Source organism: Heptranchias perlo, chromosome 35, assembly GCF_035084215.1.
Source record: "Heptranchias perlo isolate sHepPer1 chromosome 35, sHepPer1.hap1, whole genome shotgun sequence".
NCBI classification, from domain to species: Eukaryota; Metazoa; Chordata; class Chondrichthyes; order Hexanchiformes; family Hexanchidae; genus Heptranchias; species Heptranchias perlo.
In genome coordinates, this window is record NC_090359.1 from 26141298 (window position 1) to 26161364 (window position 20067).

General features: G+C 46.5%; 1 protein-coding gene across 1 annotated transcript in view; it reads left to right on the forward strand.

Annotated features, from left to right (window-relative positions):
• The window catches only part of chrne (cholinergic receptor, nicotinic, epsilon), a 42037-nt gene extending 23316 nt beyond the window's left edge, over window positions 1–18721 (forward strand). Inside the window, exons 8-12 of the mRNA XM_067972220.1 lie at window positions 1245–1359; window positions 4209–4323; window positions 8688–8895; window positions 14386–14519; window positions 15614–18721. Of these exons, the coding sequence (XP_067828321.1) occupies window positions 1245–1359; window positions 4209–4323; window positions 8688–8895; window positions 14386–14519; window positions 15614–15781 (740 nt within the window). The 3' untranslated portion in view covers window positions 15782–18721. The remainder of the gene's footprint in view (window positions 1–1244; window positions 1360–4208; window positions 4324–8687; window positions 8896–14385; window positions 14520–15613) is intronic.
• Window positions 18722–20067: the final 1346 nt, after the last annotated feature.

The following is a 20067-nucleotide window of genomic DNA, read 5'->3' on the forward strand; positions in this document are numbered from 1 at the left end:
GGATGGCGGGGGGGGAGCGGAGAAGAAATGTTCACACCTTGGGTACCACTCTTAAAAAGTCAATAAGTTTTGATTGTATCATCAGGAAGAAAAGGCTGGCATTGTAAGAGGAACCTAAATTAATATCAGTACAGATACAGCCATGAACCAGGTTTGATTCAATCCCATTTCGTTGTGGGAGTCAAAACTTCCTCTCCCCCAGATCAGTTCCTCCAATGATGTCGTCAGCTCTTCGGAACAGGAGGAGGCCATTCAGCCCCTCGAGCCTGCTCTGCCGTTCAATTAGATCCTGGCTGACCTGCACCTGAACTCCATTTACCCGCCTTAGCTCCATATCCCTTGATGCTCTTACCCAACAAAAATCTATCCATCTCAGTCCTGATAGCTCCAATTGTTCCCCACCATCCACAGCCTTTTAGGGGAGAGAGTTCCAGAATTCCACTTGTTCCTCAATAATCTCCCTTGCTCTCCAGCCAATACCAATCCTTGATCTGCCCTGGGAGAGTTACAATAGTGCAGTGTAGAATAGACCCAACAAACGCTCTTTCCTTCAGCCAAACCCGGCCTCTAATGGAAGGAGGTACAAAATATAATTCTAATTACAGTCCACTCATTGGGCAGTCAGCACTCCAGTGTTGGAGCCAATGAGCTGCTGAAAGTGAAGTGACCAGCCATCCGGTCTGGAACTGGACAGTCCAGTTTCCAGGTTGACCACTTGGGTAATCTTGAGGAATGAAAGCTGGATAAAAATAAAGTTTTCTAAACACTGGCATGAAAAGAACAGACCTGTTTTGGGTCCAACCATTCAGGAAATGGGTGTGCTCATGCATCTGTGAAGATCCTTATTACAAGTGACTCATCAAACCTCTCCAGCGACAGTCCTGGTTGAACGAGGGGACATGGATATAATATTAAATGTAAGAGATTTAGGACAGGGGGCAGGAGAAACTTATAACAGAGCGGGTTGTCAGGTAGTGGAATGCACTACAGACGGTAGTGATTGAAGTGGAGACCATGTTAACATTTAAGAATAGGTTAGACAGGTGGTTGAAGGAAAGAGGGATAAAGGAGATGGAGACACAGGTGGAGAATAAACATGTACACGGACTGGTTGGGCTGAAGCGCCCGTTTCCATGTTGTAATTTTTATGTAATTCGTGTAATTGTGGAACTCGGTGGAATCCTGGCGAGAAATAAGTAAAAACTGTTTTATATATTTCAATTTTGCTTTAATTTTTTTTAAAGCTGGGGGCCAAAAATGTACGCTTGCTATATCTGTCCTGCTGGCCCAGACCATCTTTCTGTTCCTGATTGCACAGAAGATTCCAGAAACATCGCTGAACGTTCCACTCATTGGAAAGTAAGTGCTGTTTGTCTCACTTTTCTAGTAGCATGTCGTTAGGATCCGAATCCTGTTCAACACCCGCCCTCCCCCCCCCCCCCCCCCCCGCAGCAAAGAGCACTGTCTGGTGTAGTTTAAGCCATAGTGACCAAAAGGTCCCCAGTTCGATCTCTACTCTACGCAGAATCTGCTTCCCTCAATTGGGACACTGTAATTGCTCTTTGCACCCCCTGGAGAGTAAGGGTGGGATTCCTACTCCTGACCCCTGTTGGAAAATGCTTGTAAAATGGACATAGGGGAAGGATAGCCAGAGCTCATAGTAATATAGTAACATTAGGAACAGGATCAGGCCAATCAGCCCCTTGAGCCTGCTCCACCATTCAATTAGATCATGGCTGATCTGTACCTCAACTCCATTTACCTGCCTTTGCTCCATATCCCTCGACACCCTTACCCAATAAAAATCTATCAATCTCAGTCTTGAAAGCTCCAATTGTCCCCCAGCATCCATAGCCTTTTGGGGGAGAGAGTTCCAGATTTCCACTACCCCTTGTGTGAAAAAGTGCTTCCTGATCTCGCTCCTGAACGGCCTGGCTCTACAACAACAACTCGCATTTATATCGCACCCTCTAACGTAATAAAATGTCCCAAGGCGCTTCACAGGAGCGTAAATCAGACAAAATTTGACACCGCGCCACATAAGGAGATATTAGGACAGGCGACCAAAAGCTTGGTCAAAGAGGTAGGTTTTAAGGAGCGTCTTAAAGGAGGAGAGAGAGGCAGAGAGGTTTAGGGAGGGAATTCCACAGCTTAGAGCCTAGGCAGCTGAAGGCACGGCCACCAATGGTGGAGCGATTAAAATTGGGGATGCGCAAGAGGCCAGAATTGGAGGAGCGCAGAGATCTCAAAGGGTTGTAGGGCTGGAGGAGGTTACAGAGATAGGGAGGGGGGCTAACACCAGAAAGATGTCTTTGCTAAGCTGCTGAAATGTAAGATCCCAACAGGGAAGGGGATCTGCCACCCTGATCCTCTCTTAATGCCCTCTGAAGTGACCTTGTAAGCCTCTCAGTTGTACATAAATTGCTACAAAGCAAAAGGCGGGGGGAGGGAGTGAGTGCGTGTGCAAACGTACCTAGTTTTCCCTTCTGTAACGTGGTACTTTTGGAGATCACAAGTTATTGCTATTGCAGAATGTTACCGTAAGCCGGAGTCTCAAAGGGGAAAGACAACTGCAAAATTTCCATTGCCTAATTTTTAAGAACTTATTAATAGTATCAACTACACCAGTCATTGGGAAAGAACAGTTGATCCCAGCTGGACTGGATTGTAGCATCTTCTTCCGCTCAGAATGGCAATAATTGGAAAACCCTAAGGCACGTACCAGCAGTCCCCTGATACTTATACAAGTGGGTGTTCCCAACGTGTAAGTTTAGATAGTGAGTGTCAGCAGGTTATCTGACTGTGGGGGGAGGAGAAATCACAGCTAATCCCTTCCAGTCCCCACTAGACAGACACAGACACACACACGCCCCAGCTAATTTCTCTCCTCTCTAGCTCAGGGATACCAAAATCAATTGTAGTGGGTAGCTCTCTCACCTCTGAGTCAGAAGGTCATGGGTTCAAGTCCCACTTCAGAGACTTGAGCGCAAAATCTAGGCTGACACTCCCAGTGCCAGGACTTACAAAGCGCTTCATTGTCGGAGGGGCCATCTTTTGGATGAGACGTTAAACCGAGGCCCTGTCTGCCCTCTCAGGTGGATGTAAAAGATCCCGTGGCACTATTCAAAGAAGGGCAGGGGAGTTCGTCCCAGTGTCCTGGGCCAATATTTATCCCTCAACCAACACCTAAAAAACAGATTATCTGGTCATTTATCACATTGCTGTTTGTGGATCTTGCTGTGCGTAAATTGACCGTTGCGCTTCCTGCATTACAACAGTGACTACACTTAAACAAAAGTACTTAATTGGCTATAAAGCGCTTTGGGATGTTCTGTGGTTGTGAAAGGCGCTATAGAAATGGTTCTTTCTTTCTTTTACCAACAGCTGCCTTGGCTGAAACCAGCTAATTCAGCGCAGAGCAAAGCTTGAAGTAGGACGTTTTGGTCTGTACGGCTCACTGCCAATGCCAGCAGTGCATTTATTCACTGGACCTGGGGCAGGGGCCTGACAATCTCCGACAGGCAGTTACGGCTCTGTTAACATATTCGATGCCGTCCAACTCGCCCTTTGAGATTTAATTGGTGCAATGCTGTCACTGACTTTACAATTATATCAGGGTGCAGTAGTGTAGTGGTTATGTTATTGGACTAGCAATCCAGAGAATTTGAGTTCAAATCCCACCGTAGCAGTTTGAGAATTTTAGTGATGTTGGTTGAGTGATAAATATTGGCCCAGGACACCAGGGAGAACTCTCCCTTGCTCTTCTTCGAATATTGGCCACGGGATCTTTTCTGTCCTGAGAAGACAGACGGGGCCTCGGTTTAATGTCTCATCCAAAAGCTTGCACCTCCAACAATGCAGCACTCCCTCAGTACTGCACTGGGAGTGTCAGCCTGGATTACTGTACTGGATGTGGGGGTTAAACCCACAAACTTTTTGACTCAGAGGCGAGAATGCTACCCACTGAGCCACAGCTGACACCAAATTGGCACGAGTATTTGAACGTGAAGGCGTCTGAAGACAGACAGCATCATGGCCAAGCCCGATCCTGAACTCACTCAAAACCCACGCAACACACACGTACAGGAGACACAGTGGTTAGGAGCAGGTGTCCCAGCTGAGGTTGATAGGTGGCATCATCACCCTCTCCCCCAGTGGTGTTGTGTAAAGTGCGGCTGAGATTGACCATCTGATTGATTTTGTTGCAGATATTTAATATTTGTGATGTTTGTGGCTACCTTGATCGTCATGAACTGCGTTATTGTCCTTAACGTCTCCCTGAGGACACCGAACACCCACAGCATGTCTGAGAAGATCAAACACGTAAGGAATTCTGCAATCATTTTCCCTACAAAATTATAAATGGGAGTTTTTTTTCTCCTTTAAGTGCTAATTTTGTTCCCAGATTCATTTCTCACAAGTGGCCTGTGTCCAACTTTAACAGCTGTTTCACCCACAGGGTCTCCTCCTGCCAGGAGGTGGTGCTGTGTCACGATGGAGACTGGTCCATGTTCTGACTCTGTGATAGGAGAGGGGTTTTTCTGAGTTAAGATGGTTCCCTCCTTCTGTTCTTCCCTCTAAAGTGGAACATCTGATTTACAGCCCAAACAAAACAACAAGGGCTGGTGGATTAGAGTAAAATACCATAGAATCATAGAACGATACAGCACAGGAAACAATTTCTCCTTATTTACTCGACCAAAACCCTTCATGATTTTGGACACCTCTACTAAATCTCCCCTTAACCTTCTCTGCTCTAAGGAAAACAACCCCAGCTTCTCCGGTCTCTCCACAAAATTGAAGTCCTGCATTCATGGCGTAAGAATCCCCGTCGAAGGCCATGAAAACAGCGTAGCCTGGGTCTCACAGCAGTGAGCCTTTGGGATTCTCTACAATCTAGGAAAGTCTGACACGAACCAATTGGTAACCGCTGAGTACTTTATTTGGGATAAGAACAGAGTCAAGTACACACGGTACAGTAAACAACGATTTATCCTGGATAACAAAGGCAAAGCTCAGCTGGGTGCTGTTCAAATGTAAGCAATCTTACAACACCAGGTTATAGTCCAACAGTATAGTGCACTCACCTGATTTGTGATTTTCAAATAAAACTGTTGGACTATAACCTGATGTTGTAAGATTCCTTACATTTGTCCACCCCAGTCCATCACCGGCATCTCCACACCGTGCTGTTCAGGGCAGAGTTATACTCTGGTGCCAGTACAGTTGTTCCAGACTGTCATATCTGAGTCGCGCTATTTCTCTATCAAAAAGCATGAGTTTTGGGCTCATCTTTATAGTAGAAATGATGCCTGATGATCGACAGGCATTAACCCATTCCCAAGATCCACAAACAGGACTGCCCTGGGAGACCCATCATTTCAGCCTGTTCTTGCCCCACGGAACTTATTTCCTCCTATCTCAACTCTAATTTTTCTCCCCTTGTCCGGTCTCTTCCGGCCTACATCCGCGACTCTTCTGACGCCCTCCGCCACTTTAACAGTTTCCAGTTCCCCGGCCCTAACCGCCTCCTTTTCACCAGTCCCTCTACACCTCCATCCCCCACCAGGACGGCCTGCGGGCCCTCCGCTTCTTCCATGAACGGAGGCCCAACCAGTCCCCATCCACCACCACCCTCCTCCGCCTGGCTGAACTTGTTCTTACGTTGAACAACTTCTCCTTTGACTCCACTCACTTCCTCCAAATAAAAGGTGTCGCTATGGGAACCCGTTGGGTCCCAGCTATGCCTGCCTTTTTGTGGGATACCTGGAACATTCCTCGTTCCAGTCCTACTCAGGTTCCCTCCCTCACCTCATTTTCCGGTGCATTGATGATTGTGTCGGTGCCGTTTCCTTCTCCCGCCCCGAACTGGAAAATTTCATTAACTTTGCTTCCAATTTCCTCCCTTCCTCCCTCGCCTTCACATGGTCCATCTCCGACTCTTCCCTTCCTTTCCTCGACTTCTCTATCTCTATTTCTGGGGACAGGCTGTCAACCAATATCTCCTACAAGCCCACCAACTCCCACAGCTACCTTGATTACACTTCCTCCCACCCTGCTTCCTGTAAGGACTCTATTCCCTTCTCCCAGTTTCTCCATCCCCGTCGCATCTGTTCTGACGGTGCCACCTTCCACACCATTGCTTCCGATATGTCTTCCTTTTTCCCCAACCAAGGATTCCCCTCCACTATAGTTGACAAGGCCCTCAACCGCATCCGTCCTATTTCCCGCACTTCTGCCCTCACCGCTTCCCTTCCCACCCAGAGCCATGATAGGGTCCCCCTTGTCCTCACCTTCCACACCACCAGCCTCTACATTCAACGTATCATCCTCCACCATTTCCGCCACCTTCAGCGCAATGCCACCACCGAGCACATCTTCCCCTCCCCTCCCGTTTCAGCATTCTGAAGGGACTGCTCCCTCCTCAACACCCTGGTCCACTCTTCTATCACCCCCAACACCCGCTCTCCTCCCTACGGCACCTTCCCGTGCGAGCACAGGAGATGCAACACCTGCCCCTTCACCTCCTCCCTTCCCACCGTCCAGTGCCCCAAACACTCCTTCCAGGTGAAAGAGCAGTTTACTTGTGCTTCTTTCAATTTAGTATCCTGTATCCGCTGCACACAATGCGGTCTCCTCTACATTGGGGACACCAAACGCAGATTTGGTGATCGATTTACTGAACACCTCCGCTCAGTCCGAAAACGTGACTCTGACCTGCTGGTCGCTTGCCATTTTAATTCCTCTTCCCACTCCCACTCTGACCCCTCTGTCCTCGGCCTCTTACACTGTTCCAATGAAGCTCAATGTAAGCTCGAGGAACAGCACCTCATCTTTTGTTTAGGCACTTTGCAACCTTCCGGACTCAACACTGATTTTAATAACTTCAGATCATAACCACTGCTCCCATTTTTTCAGTCAGCCAGTGCTGGTACTGGTTCTGCTGCTGCCATTTACAGCGACTCCTGATCAATCTTTTGTTTCTTAACCTGTCCCATTACCACCCTCCTTGCCATTTAATCACTTTTGCCCTCTACCCTATCATAGACCTTCCCTTTTGTTCTTTCCTCCTCCTCCCTCCCACCCCCGTCTTTCCCTGGCTCTGTACGAGCTTAAAAACTTTAACTCTTTTAACATCTTCCAGTTCTGATGAAAGGTCTTCAACCTGAAAGGTTAACTCTGTTTCTTTCTCCACAGATGTTGCCTCACTTGCTGAGCAGCTCCAGCATTTTCTGTTTTTATTAACCCAGTCAAGTTATTTTCCCCTATCTCTGATCAGAGTGGGCCAATGGAGGGCTGCCAACAGTGGGCCCTGGGCTGGTGATGTTCACAGACCCGAGGGTTACCTCCTTCTAAGTTGGAGATCTTTAACCATTCTTTGTTCAACTTTCTTTAAGACCCTGCAGTTTTCGTACAACAGCTAAGCACGTAGCCATGTCTGTTTCCAGACATGGGCCCCTGCGAGTTAGTGTGTTGTCAAGGCTATACCTGCACCTGCTCGTCCTATCTCTGTTGGGGAAGGCTGCCTGTCTTTTCCCAGACTAACAAGGCTCTTTTACATTCACAAAGCTTACAAAGAAACATTACGCTCATGAATGCATTACAGAAGTATCCGAAAGCAAGTGCAACTACATTAATGGTCATATGATTCAAGCTACTGAAGGCTATCATGATTAAATTTAAAACACACATCGTTTGTTTGACCAAACTACCTTCACAACTATCTGGTTAACATACTAAATAAATGTGCTAAATAAATGATTTGGTTAAATGTCTGTGGTTAAATTATTAAAATATGAACAAGGCTAACTGTGATTAAACATAAGTAAATGAAGTATAAACGTACACACAGAAACAGAGGTCTCATTTCCATTCACTGGTACCATTCCAGCAAATCTCCTCTGCACCCTCTCCAAGGCCTTGACGTCCTTCCTAAAGTGCGGTGCCCAGAATTGGCCATGATACTCCAGCTTGGGCCTAACCAGTGATTTATAAAGGTTTAGCATAACTTCCTTGCTGTTGTACTCTATGCCTTTGTTTATAAAGCCATGGATTCCGTCTGCTTTTTTTAACAGCCTTCTCAACTTGTCCTGCCACCTTCAAAGATTTATGTATGTACACCCTGAGGTCTCTCTGTTCCTGCACCACCATCTTGCTAATGGCCACATAACCATTTCACTGGGGCTCTCCAGATGGCTCAGGTGTGGTACTGAGTCACACAAAGACTGGGAAGATTCCAGGTTCGATCCCTTAACCGTTTTTGCGTCAGCTCTCAGCTGCGGAGGCAGCAGGGGTGCTATAACTGATCTCCTTGGATTGTAGAGTGGGGTGCGGTGGGGGTGGAGGGAATGAAGCCACGGTTCTCATTCCTGATCACTAACCAGTGACTCCAAGGTAGAAAGTGCGTTTGGACGTCGGGCGAGGCCAGGATTGAGTACAGCTGTCAAAACAGCCAATTGACACTCAGTGTCCAGGCTCATGCATGAAGATGGGTGCTTGGGCCAGAATACTGGAGTGTAGTTGGTGCCCGTGGAACAGAACCTCGGTGCAAGTCAAGCAGAGGGGAAGAGATAAGATGGTAAAGGGTGGCTGGGGGCTGAAGGCTGTTGGCTGCATTGACGCAACCCGTGGGCAGCTGTTTATGATTCTCAGGTGTGCCCCCACTGAATTGCAAGTTGTACTTGTAGGTATTCCTGGAGTTCCTGCCCCAATATCTGGGCATGCACTTGGAGGCTTCCGAGGATTCCTGGGACACACCCCAACCAAGGCGCAGGAGTTCCTTTGGGATTATGATAAAAGCGGAGGAATATATTCTCAAAAAGCCACGGAGTGAACTGATGTTTGAAAGACAGCGGGACAGGCATGGGCTAAAGAGAGTGAACAAGATGTTTGCAGGTAAGATGCTGACCCTGGGTTTGGGTGGTGAGTCCTCAGTCATTAAGACATCTGGCCTACAAAGCTCCACAGGCCACTCCCTGAAATTGGGTGATGTCAGGAAGCCCTTCTTCACACAAAGGGTAGTGGAAATCTGGAACTCTCTCCCCCAAAATGTTGTTGAGGCTGGGGGGGGTCAACTGAAAATTTCAAAACTTGAGATCGATAGATTTTTGTTAGGCAAGGGTGTTAAGGGTTACGGAGACAAGATGGAGTCAAGATACAGATGCGCCGTGATCTAACTGAATGGCGGAAAACAGGCTTGTGGGGATGAATGGCCTACTCCTGTTCCCATGAAATCAGATAGCCATTAACAAAACTTTGCCCCCCCCCCCGCAACCAATAAATAAATTAATAGTGATGTTAGATCGTTGTTAGCCACATCCTGTCCACGGCCAAAGTCCTGGGCAGTGTCCTGTTTGAATGCTCCTATTTAAGAAAGGTGAGAGAGGGAAACCAGGGAATTATAGACCACTTAGCCGAACATTTGTTGTTGGGAAATTACTAAAGCCTATAATTAAGGATCGAGTGACTGAACACCTTGAAAATTTTCAGCTGATCAGAGAGATCCAGCATGCAGGTCATGCCTAACCACCTGATTGAATTTTTTGAAGCGGTGACTAAAGTAGTGGAAAGGGCAATGTCTATGGATGTTGTTTGAATGGACTTCCAGAAAGCATTCAGTAAAGTCCCTCATAAGAGACTGTTAGCTAAAGTCGAAGCTCATGGAACTGAGGCTAAATTATTGACCTGGTTAGGAAACTGGCTGAGCGGCAGGAGACAGGGAGTAGGGATAATGGGCAGGTACTCAAATTGGCAGGATGTGACGAGTGGTGTCCCACAGGGATCTGTGTTGGGACCTCAACTATTCATTGTATTTATCCCGGGACCTCCTGCAATTATCAATACACTCCAGGGACCTCCTGCAATTATCAATACACTCCCCGGGACCTCCTGCAATTATCGACAAACTCCCTGGGACCTCCTGCAATTATCGACACACTCCTGGGGATCTCCAGCAATTATCGACACACTCCCGGGAACCTCCTGCAATTATCAACACACTCCCTGGGACCTCCTGCAATTATCAACACACTCCCCGGGACCTCCTGCAATTATTGACACACTCCCGGGGACCTCTTGCAATTATTGACACACTCCCGGGACCTCCTGCAATTATCAACACACTCCCCGGGACCTCCTGCAATTATCGACAAACTCCCTGGGACCTCCTGCAATTATCAACACACTCCCCGGGACCTCCTGCAATTATTGACACACTCCCCGGGACCTCCTGCAATTATCAACACACTCCCAGGGACCTCCTGCAATTATCGACACACTCCCCGGGACCTCCTGCAATTATTGACACACTCCCCGGGACCTCCTGCAATTATCGACACACTCCCCGGGACCTCCTGCAATTATCAACACACTCCCTGGGACCTCCTGCAATTATCAACACACTCCCCGGGACCTCCTGCAATTATTGACACACTCCCGGGGACCTCTTGCAATTATTGACACACTCCCGGGACCTCCTGCAATTATCAACACACTCCCCGGGACCTCCTGCAATTATCGACACACTCCCGGGACCTCCTGCAATTATTGACACACTCCCAGGACCTCCTGCAATTATTGACACACTCCCAGGACCTCCTGCAATTATTGACACACTCCCAGGACCTCCTGCAATTATCGACACACTCCCCGGGACCTCCTGCAATTATCGACACACTCCCAGGACCTCCTGCAATTATCGACACACTCCCGGGACCTCCTGCAATTATCGACGCACTCCCCGGGACCTCCTGCAATTATCGACACACTCCCGGGGACCTCCTGCAATTATCGACACACTCCCCGGGACCTCCTGCAATTATCGACACACTCCCGGGACCTCCTGCAATTATCGACGCACTCCCCGGGACCTCCTGCAATTATCGACACACTCCCGGGGACCTCCTGCAATTATCGACGCACTCCCCGGGACCTCCTGCAATTATCGACACACTCCCGGGGACCTCCTGCAATTATCGACACACTCCCGGGGACCTCCTGCAATTATCGACACACTCCCCGGGACCTCCTGCAATTATCGACACACTCCCCGGGACCTCCTGCAATTATCAACACACTCACCGGGACCTCCTGCAATTATCAACACGCTCCCCGGGACCTCCTGCAATTATCAACACACTCCCTGGGACCTCCTACAATTATCGACAAACTCCCGGGGACCTCTTGCAATTATCGATACACTCCCCAGGACCTCCTGCAATTATCGACGCACTCCCCGGGATCTCCTGCAATTATCGACACATTCCCGGGACCTCCTGTAATTATCAATTCATTCCCGGGACCTCCTGCAATTATCAACACATTCCCCGGGACCGCCTGCAATTATCAACACACTCCCCGGGACCTCCTGCAATTATCAACACACTCCCCGGGACCTCCTGAATTAGTGATACATTCCCGGGGACCGACTGCAATTATCGACACACTCCCAGGGACCTCCTGCAATTACCAACGCACTCCCCGGGACCTCCTGCAATTATCGACACACTCCCGGGGACCTCCTGCAATTATCAACACACTCCCCGGGACCTCCTGCAATTATCGACACACTCCCGGGGACCTCCTGCAATTATCGACACACTCCCGGGGACCTCCTGCAATTACCAACGCACTCCCCGGGACCTCCTGCAATTATCGACACACTCCCGGGGACCTCCTGCAATTACCAACACACTCCCAGGACCTCCTGCAATTATCAACGCGCTCCCCGGGAACCTCCTGCAAATATCGACACACTCCCTGGGACCTCCTGCAAATATTAACACACTCCCGGGGACCTCCTGCAATTATCGACACACTCTCGGGGACCTCCTGCAATTATCAACACACTCCCCGGGACTTCCTGCAATTATCGATACACTCCCCGGGACCTCCTGCAATTATCGACACACTCTCGGGGACCTCCTGCAAATATTAACACACTCCCGGGGACCTCCTGCAAATATTAACACACTCTCGGGGACCTCCTGCAATTATCGACACACTCCCCGGGACTTCCTGCAATTATCGATACACTCCCGGGACCTCCTGCATACATTGACACACTCCTAGGGATTCTCTGTCCTATTTTCGAAAAGAAAGTAAGGACTTGCACAACACCAGGTTATAGTCCAACAGTTTTATTTTAAATCACAAGCTTTCGGAGCTTACCTCCTTCGTCAGGTGAGTGAAGGGTTCTGCTCCTGCTGACTATTGATCTGTTGGATCACCCAGTGTGGCTATCTGAATTCCCTGGGATGGATTGCCCTGCACTGGGGCTTGTCACAGTGATATGGAGTAGGAGGATAAATCATCTTGTGCAGGCTCCACAGCTGTTTCTTCTGCCAAACCTGCTGGCATCCGCTCCTTGGCAAGGCCTGGAAGGAAGGCTGATTGTAGGTTTCCCGCCCGACAGGCCAGCCAGATTGGTAGGCTAGCTGTCAGTCAGAAGGGAGAGCAGCCAAGGAGCAGATGCCAGCAGGTTTGGCAGAAGAAACAGCTGTGGAGCCTGCACAAGATGATTAATCCTCCTACTCCATATCACTGTGACAAGCCCCAGTGCAGGGCAATCCATCCCAGGGAATTCAGATAGCCACACTGGGTGATCCACAGATCAATAGTCATCAGGAGCAGAACCCTTCACTCACCTGACGAAGGAGGTAAGCTCTGAAAGCTTGTGATTTAAAATAAAACTGTTGGACTATAACCTGGTGTTGTGCAAGTCCTTACATTTGTCCACCCCAGTCCATCACCGGCATCTCCACATCATGGCCGAAAGAAAGTGTCAGCTAACTAAAAGAAAGAAACGATATTATTGCAGAAAACATTTTTCATTCAGAACTAACAACTGTGCAGAAATCTGACTAGGGATAGAGAGAAGTCTGTGGACCTTGGGGACTTGATGGGACTCCCGTCACAGACCCCCTATGGTCTGGGTACCCCAGTTTATTAACTTCTATAATAGAAGTTAAGCCAATTCAGCCCAAATGGTGCATTCTTTACAACAGACCATGTACTACTGTTTCCAATATAATGTCCTGAGGGAGGTGAATAACCACTGGGAAAACTGCCAAAATGAGTGACGTTTAGGAAATATCTCCTTGTTCTCAGATTTAATCAAGATAGTAATCTGTTAGCAGTTTCACATCAATTGCTGCACATTCTGTCAGTAAATATTGTTTGAATCAATGTTATCAGGAGCTCCCCTGAAAGCTCAGCGATGTGGTACTGAGTAATACCGACTAGAAAGGTTCAACCACTGGTCGGTGCTTGAGCACAAAATCTAGGCTGACGCTCCAAGTGCAGTACTGAGGGAGTGCTGCACTGTTGGAGGTGCCATCTTTCGGATGAGATGTTAAATTGAGGCCCTGTCTGCCCTCTCAGGTGGATGTAAAAGATCCCACAGCACTGTTACAAAGAAGAGCAAGGGAGTTCTCCCTGGTGTCCTGGGCCAATATGTACACCAGTAAAAACAGATCATCTGGTCATTATCACATTGCTGATTATGGGATCTTGCTGTGTGCAAATTAGCTGCCATGTTTCCTACATTACAACAGTGACTACACTTCAAAAGTACTGTGAAGCACTTTGGGATGCCCTGAGGTCATGAAAGGTGCTGCTTTAATGCACATCTTTCTTTTTAGATTTCAGAGAAATTTTCTCTCCCTCTGGCCTCATCGAGCCCAGAGGGAAAGAAAATTTCAGCCAGACCTTCTGACTCTGCACTGTATGTGTGAGTGTGAATGTGTGTATACACATCAGGTGAAGATGAGATCAGGGTCGACTATGATGTCCCTTCCTCTTCCCCGCGCGCCCCCCACCCCCCCCACCCGATGATTGAACAGCTCCAAGTCACTCTGCAGCTCCACCAACTGAGACTGATTAGCCTCGCTGTCCAGGTTCACACATGAAGAGTGGCCATAGGAACAGGAGGAGGCCATTCAGCCCCTTGAGCCTGTCCCACCATTCAATTAGGTCATGGCTGATCTGTATCTTAACTCCATTTACCCACAATTGTTATGTATCCCTTAATACCGTTACCTAACAAAAATCTATCAGTCTCAGTTTTTCAATTTTCAATTGACCCCCAGCCTCAACAGCTTTTTGGAGTTCCAGATTTCCAGATTTCCACTCCCCTTTGTGTGAAGAAGTGTTTCCTGACATCACCCCTGAATGGCCTAGCTCTAATTTTAAGGTTATGCCCCCTTGTTCTGGACTCACGCACCAGAGGAAATAGTTTCTCTCTATCTACCCTATCAAATCCTCTAATCACCTTAAACATTTGACCACTTGGGCAAGATATTGAACTCATGCAGCACCTTCAGGGAAATGTGATTTTTACTCTGTAATTTGAATAAATAATAATCCTTGTATTTTTGAATCACTCAGGCACAGACATTGATATTGGAACAACTGTTGATCTCTACAAAAGCCTGGCTCACTTCGCCCCAGAGATAAAAACCTGTGTTGATGCCTGCAACTTTATTGCCGAGAGCACAAAGAAACAGAATGACATCAGTTCTGTGAGTATGTGCAGGGCTGCAAATGGGTTACAAGACTGTAACTCACGAATAGAAACAGGAATAGGCCATTCAGCCCCTCAAGTCCATTTCGCCACTCAATCAGATCATGGCTGATCTATACCCCAACTCCATTTATCAGCTTTTGTTCCATATCGCTCGATACCCTTACCTAAGAAAAATCTATCAATTTCAGTCTTGAAAATTTCAATTGACCCTCCCACCATTCACAGTCTTCTGGGGATCAAATTCCAGATTTCCACCAGCCTTTGTGAAAATTGCTTCCTGATTTCACTCCAAAATGGCCTAATTCTAATTTTCAGATTATGCCCTCTTGTTCTGGATTCCCCCACCAGAGAAAGTAGCTTCTCTATGTCTACCTTATCGAATCCTCAATTAAATCACCCTAAATTAACGCAAGGGAATACAAGGCTGTATGTACCCTATCGAATCCCTTGATCATTTTAAATATCTCGATTAAATAACCTCTCAACCTTCTAAACTCAAGGGAATACAAGCTAAGTTTATGTAACCTGTCCTCATATCTGGAACTGACTTGAACACAGCTTCTGAAATGCATCCAACATTCGATGATTTTAAAACAACACTATTTCAGGTGACTGTGGTCAACTTGAAATCAACAGCAATAACCCTCGGTCTAAAAAATTGCCCACATCCCAGACAGGTCAACAGCATTTACCATTGGATTTGCCATTTTGATTCTGGACAGATCAGGCTGAGCTCAGCTCACCTCTAACATAACATGAGAGGCTCTTGCACTAGTGTGATAAGGTTCCATTTGTGACATCTGAGCAACTGCACATAGGCATTTCTGTATAAACGAGGCAAATTTAGTACCACACAAATGGATTCATTGAAGAACCACTTCTAGAATATAAACAGGATATCATAGTCCAGTTAAACTCCAAATGGCTGGATAAGAGAATACAATATTTAATTTCCCTGTATCAATCATAAAAAGTTCACATTAAACATTCTGCAGTAGGATTTCCCAGCCCTATTTCCCTTGCATTACTTGTACAGCATGTTTCCCCAAGAGTATTCAAGCAGACATTAATTTTGTTCTATTCTTTCAGGAAAACGAAAACTGGATTCTAATTGGAAAGGTTATCGACAAGGCCTGTTTCTGGATCGCAATTCTCCTCTTTACCATTGGCACTCTAGCAATCTTCCTCACAGGGCACTTCAACCAAGCGCCAGAATTCCCCTTCGCAGGAGACCCCAGAAAATATACACCAGAATAACATATGTCGCATTTCGAACCAATTTCCATCCTAATTCTAATCGGGAACCTGAAACATTTTTTTGATCTCTTTTCTGTTTCATTTTTAATTCCTTTAAAATAAATATATTACTCCTACTACATCTGTTCACCAGCAGTAAGGCAGTACTTCTCAATGCAGCTCCTCGGATGGGCATCAGAAAGTGATTTCCCTCCCACTCCCTCCTCCAGTTAATACCTTTGCTGATCTTGTTCTCTCCCCCATAGGAGGAACAGCAACGCGGCTGAGCTCCGTAACTCAGTGTGGGGGTGGGATTTACACAGCGCTCCTTGATCACCTTTACACATCCTTAAAACATTTTGCACCACCCTTTTAAAAAAAAGGTGAAAAATTATCACCATCAGCGCACCTTTTAAAAAAAAATCCATGGTTAATTTTTTTAAGATTTGTCTACCCGTGTTGAATTCTGCATTAGTCACAAGCAGACGCCCAGAACTTTCTGTCCTGTTGCCATGGCAGTTTTTTTTGAATGTACATGTTGCACCTCATCAAGGTATCATTACATCAAATCAGGTTTATTTGTTTATCCATTAACTCAGGGTCCTTACAGCAGGTCCATACTGCAGTGCAGCCAAGAGGCATACTTAGTTTATTGGTACCGATAAGATAAATATCTTGCTTTCAGGCAATGCGTTTAATGTGTGATTTGCGAAAGTTACTTCCCACCACTAGCCCCACATGTACTTTGCCCTATTGAAGAAACATAAGAAAAGTAAAGGCCTGGTGAATAGATTTAAATAATAAAAACTGTTTCCAGGAGGTAACCAGAGGACACAGATTTAAGGTAATTGGCAAAAGGGAGATGAGGAATTTTTTTTAGGCAGTCAGTTGTTACGATCTGGAGTGCGCTGCCTGAAAGGGAGGTGGGAGAGATTCAATTTTAACTTTCATAAGGGAATTGGATATACAGTTGAAAAGTAAAAATTTGCAACGCTATGGGGAAAAGAACAGGGGAAGTGGGACTAATTGGATAGCTCTTTCAAAGAACTGGCACGGACACGATGGGCTTTATGGCCTCCTACTGTGTTGTATCATTCTATGAAACTCTATGGCCCACCAAAGGTCCATCCCTCTTGTATTCTAGCTGTCCAATGGTGTCTTGAGCACCCTTGTAATCTGTGTCTCATCTCCCCTGCCTGGCACACTGTACCAGACATTTAGCACTCTCTGCGTGAAGAGGGTCCTCTTAGAATTTAATGTAAATTTAATTAGTTTACTATTCAGACCTCTCATGGCATTGTGCAGAGGGAGTCAAGCCCAAGTGTAGTCTTTAGATGAAGTGGTGGATAACTGATCAGGGTGCACAGGCATAATTCAGTCCCCCATTTTAAAGTTATACATGCTGTCCTTATTTTTATATAACACTTTAATTTGATATTATTTAGTTAACTAGCTAAACCTAGGATAACTTGGGCAGCAGAGAAGTTTCTCTGCAGTACAGGCAGAGGAGCTGGGAGACCTAAAACTGAGGTACCACCACTGGCAGTGTGACAAGTTTACATAGGCAGATCATAGAATCATAGAAAGTTACGGCACAGAAGGAGGCCATTCGGCCCATCATGTCCGTACCAGCCGAAAAACAGCGATCCAGCTTAATCCCACTTTTCAGGACTTGGTCCGTAGCCCTGTAGGTTACGTCACTTCAAGTGCACATCCAAGTACTTTTTAAATGAGTTGAGGGTTTCTGCCTCTACCACCCTTTCAGGCAGTGAGTTCCAGACCCCAACACCCTCTAGGTGAAAAAATTTCTCCTCAGCTCCCCTCTAACCCTTCTACCAATTACTTTAAATCTATGCCCCCTGGTCACTGACCCCTCTACTTCGGGAAATAAGTCCTTCCTATCCATTCTATCCTCATAAATTTATACACTTCAATTAAATCACCCCTCAGCCTCCTCTGTTCCAATGAAAACAACCCCAGCCTATCCAATCTTTCCTCAGAGCTAAAATTCTACATTCCTGGCAACATCCTCGTAAATCTCCTCTATACCCTCATCTTTCCTGTAATGTGGTCACCAGAACTGTACACAGTACTCAAGCTGTGGCCTAATTAGTGTTTTATACAGTTCTAGCATAACCTCCCTGCTCTTATATTCTGTGCCTAGGCTAATGAAGGAAAATATCCTGTATACCTTTTTAACCACATTATCTACCTGTCCTGCTATCTTCAGGGATATGTGGACATGCACTCCAAGGTCCCTCTGTTCCTCTACACCTCTCAGTATCTTCCCATTTATGAAGAACATAAGAACATAAGAAATAGGAGCAGGAGTAGGCCATACGGTTCCTTGAGCCTGCTCCGCTATTCAATCAGATCATGGCTGATGTTTGACCTCAATTCCACTTTCCTGCCCTATCCCCAGAACCCTTGATTCCCCTAGAGTCCAAAAATCTATCTATCTCAGCCTTGAATATATTCAACGACTCAGCATCCACAGCCCCCTGGGGTAGAGAATTCCAAAGATTCACAACCCTCTGAGTGAAGAAATTCCTCCTGATCTCAGTCTTAAATGGCCGACCCCTTATCCTGCGACTGAGCCCTCGAGTTCTAGACTCTCCAGCCAGGGGAAACAATCTCTCAGCATTTAACCTGCCAAGCCCTCTCAGAATCTTATATGTTTCAATGAGATCACCTCTCATTCTTCTAAACTCCAGAGAGTATAGGCCCATTCTACTCAACCTGTCCTTATAGGACAACCATCTCATCCCAGGAATCAACCTAGTGAACCTTCATTGCACCGCCTCTAAGGCAAGTAATCCTTCCTTAGATAAGGAGAACAAAACTGTACGCAGTACTCCAGATAAGGTCTCACGAAAGCCCTGTACAATTGTAGTAAGACTTCCTTACTCTTGTACCCCAACCCTCTTGCAATAAAGGCCAACATGTCATTTGCTTTCCTAATTGCTTGCTGTATCTGCATGCTAACTTTTTGTGCTTCTTGTACGAGGACACTCAAATTCTTCTGAACACCAATATTTAATAGTTTCTCATCATTTAAAAAATATTCTGTTTTTCTATTCATAGAAGTAGAATCATAGAAGTTACAACATGGAAACAGGCCCTTCGGCCCAACATGTCCATGTCGCCCAGTTTATACCACTAAGCTAGTCCCAATTGCCTGCACTTGGCCCATATCCCTCTATACCCATCTTACCCATGTAACTGTCCAAATGCTTTTTAAAAGACAAAATTGTACCCGCCTCTACTACTGCCTCTGGCAGCTCGTTCCAGACACTCACCACCCTTTGAGTGAAAAAATTGCCCCTCTGGACCCTTTTGTATCTCTCCCCTCTCACCTTGAATCTATGCCCCCTCGTTATAGACTCCCCTACCTTTGGGAAAAGATTTTGACTATCGACCTTATCTATGCCCCTCATTATTTTATAGACTTCTATAAGATCACCCCTTAACCTCCTACTCTCCAGGGAAAAAAGTCCCAGTCTGTCTAACCTCTCCCTGTAAGTCAAACCATCAAGTCCCGGTAGCATCCTAGTAAATCTTTTCTGCACTCTTTCTAGTTTAATAATATCCTTTCTATAATAGGGTGACCAGAACTGTACACAGTACTCCAAGTGTGGCCTCACCAATGCCCTGTACAACTTCAACAAGACATCCCAACTCCTGCATTCAATGTTCTGACCAATGAAACCAAGCATGCCGAATGCCTTCTTCACCACCCTATCCACCTGTGACTCCACTTTCAAGGAGCTATGAATCTGTACTCCTAGATCTCTTTGTTCTATAACTCTCCCCAACGCCCTACCATTAACGGAGTAGGTCCTGGCCCGATTCGATCTACCAAAATGCATCACCTCACATTTATCTAAATTAAACTCCATCTGCCATTCATCGGCCCACTGGCCCAATTGATCAAGATCCCGTTGCAATCCCAGATAACCTTCTTCACTGTCCACAATGCCACCAATCTTGGTGTCATCTGCAAACTTACTAACCATGCCTCCTAAATTCTCATCCAAATCATTAATATAAATAACAAATAACAGCGGACCCAGCACCGATCCCTGAGGCACACCGCTGGACACAGGCATCCAGTTTGAAAAACAACCCTCTACAACCACCCTCTGTCTTCTGTCGTCAAGCCAATTTTGTATCCAATTGGCTACCTCACCTTGGATCCCATGAGATTTAACCTTATGTAACAACCTACCATGCGGTACCTTGTCAAATGCTTTGCTGAAGTCCATGTAGACCACGTCTACTGCACAGCCCTCATCTATCTTCTTGGT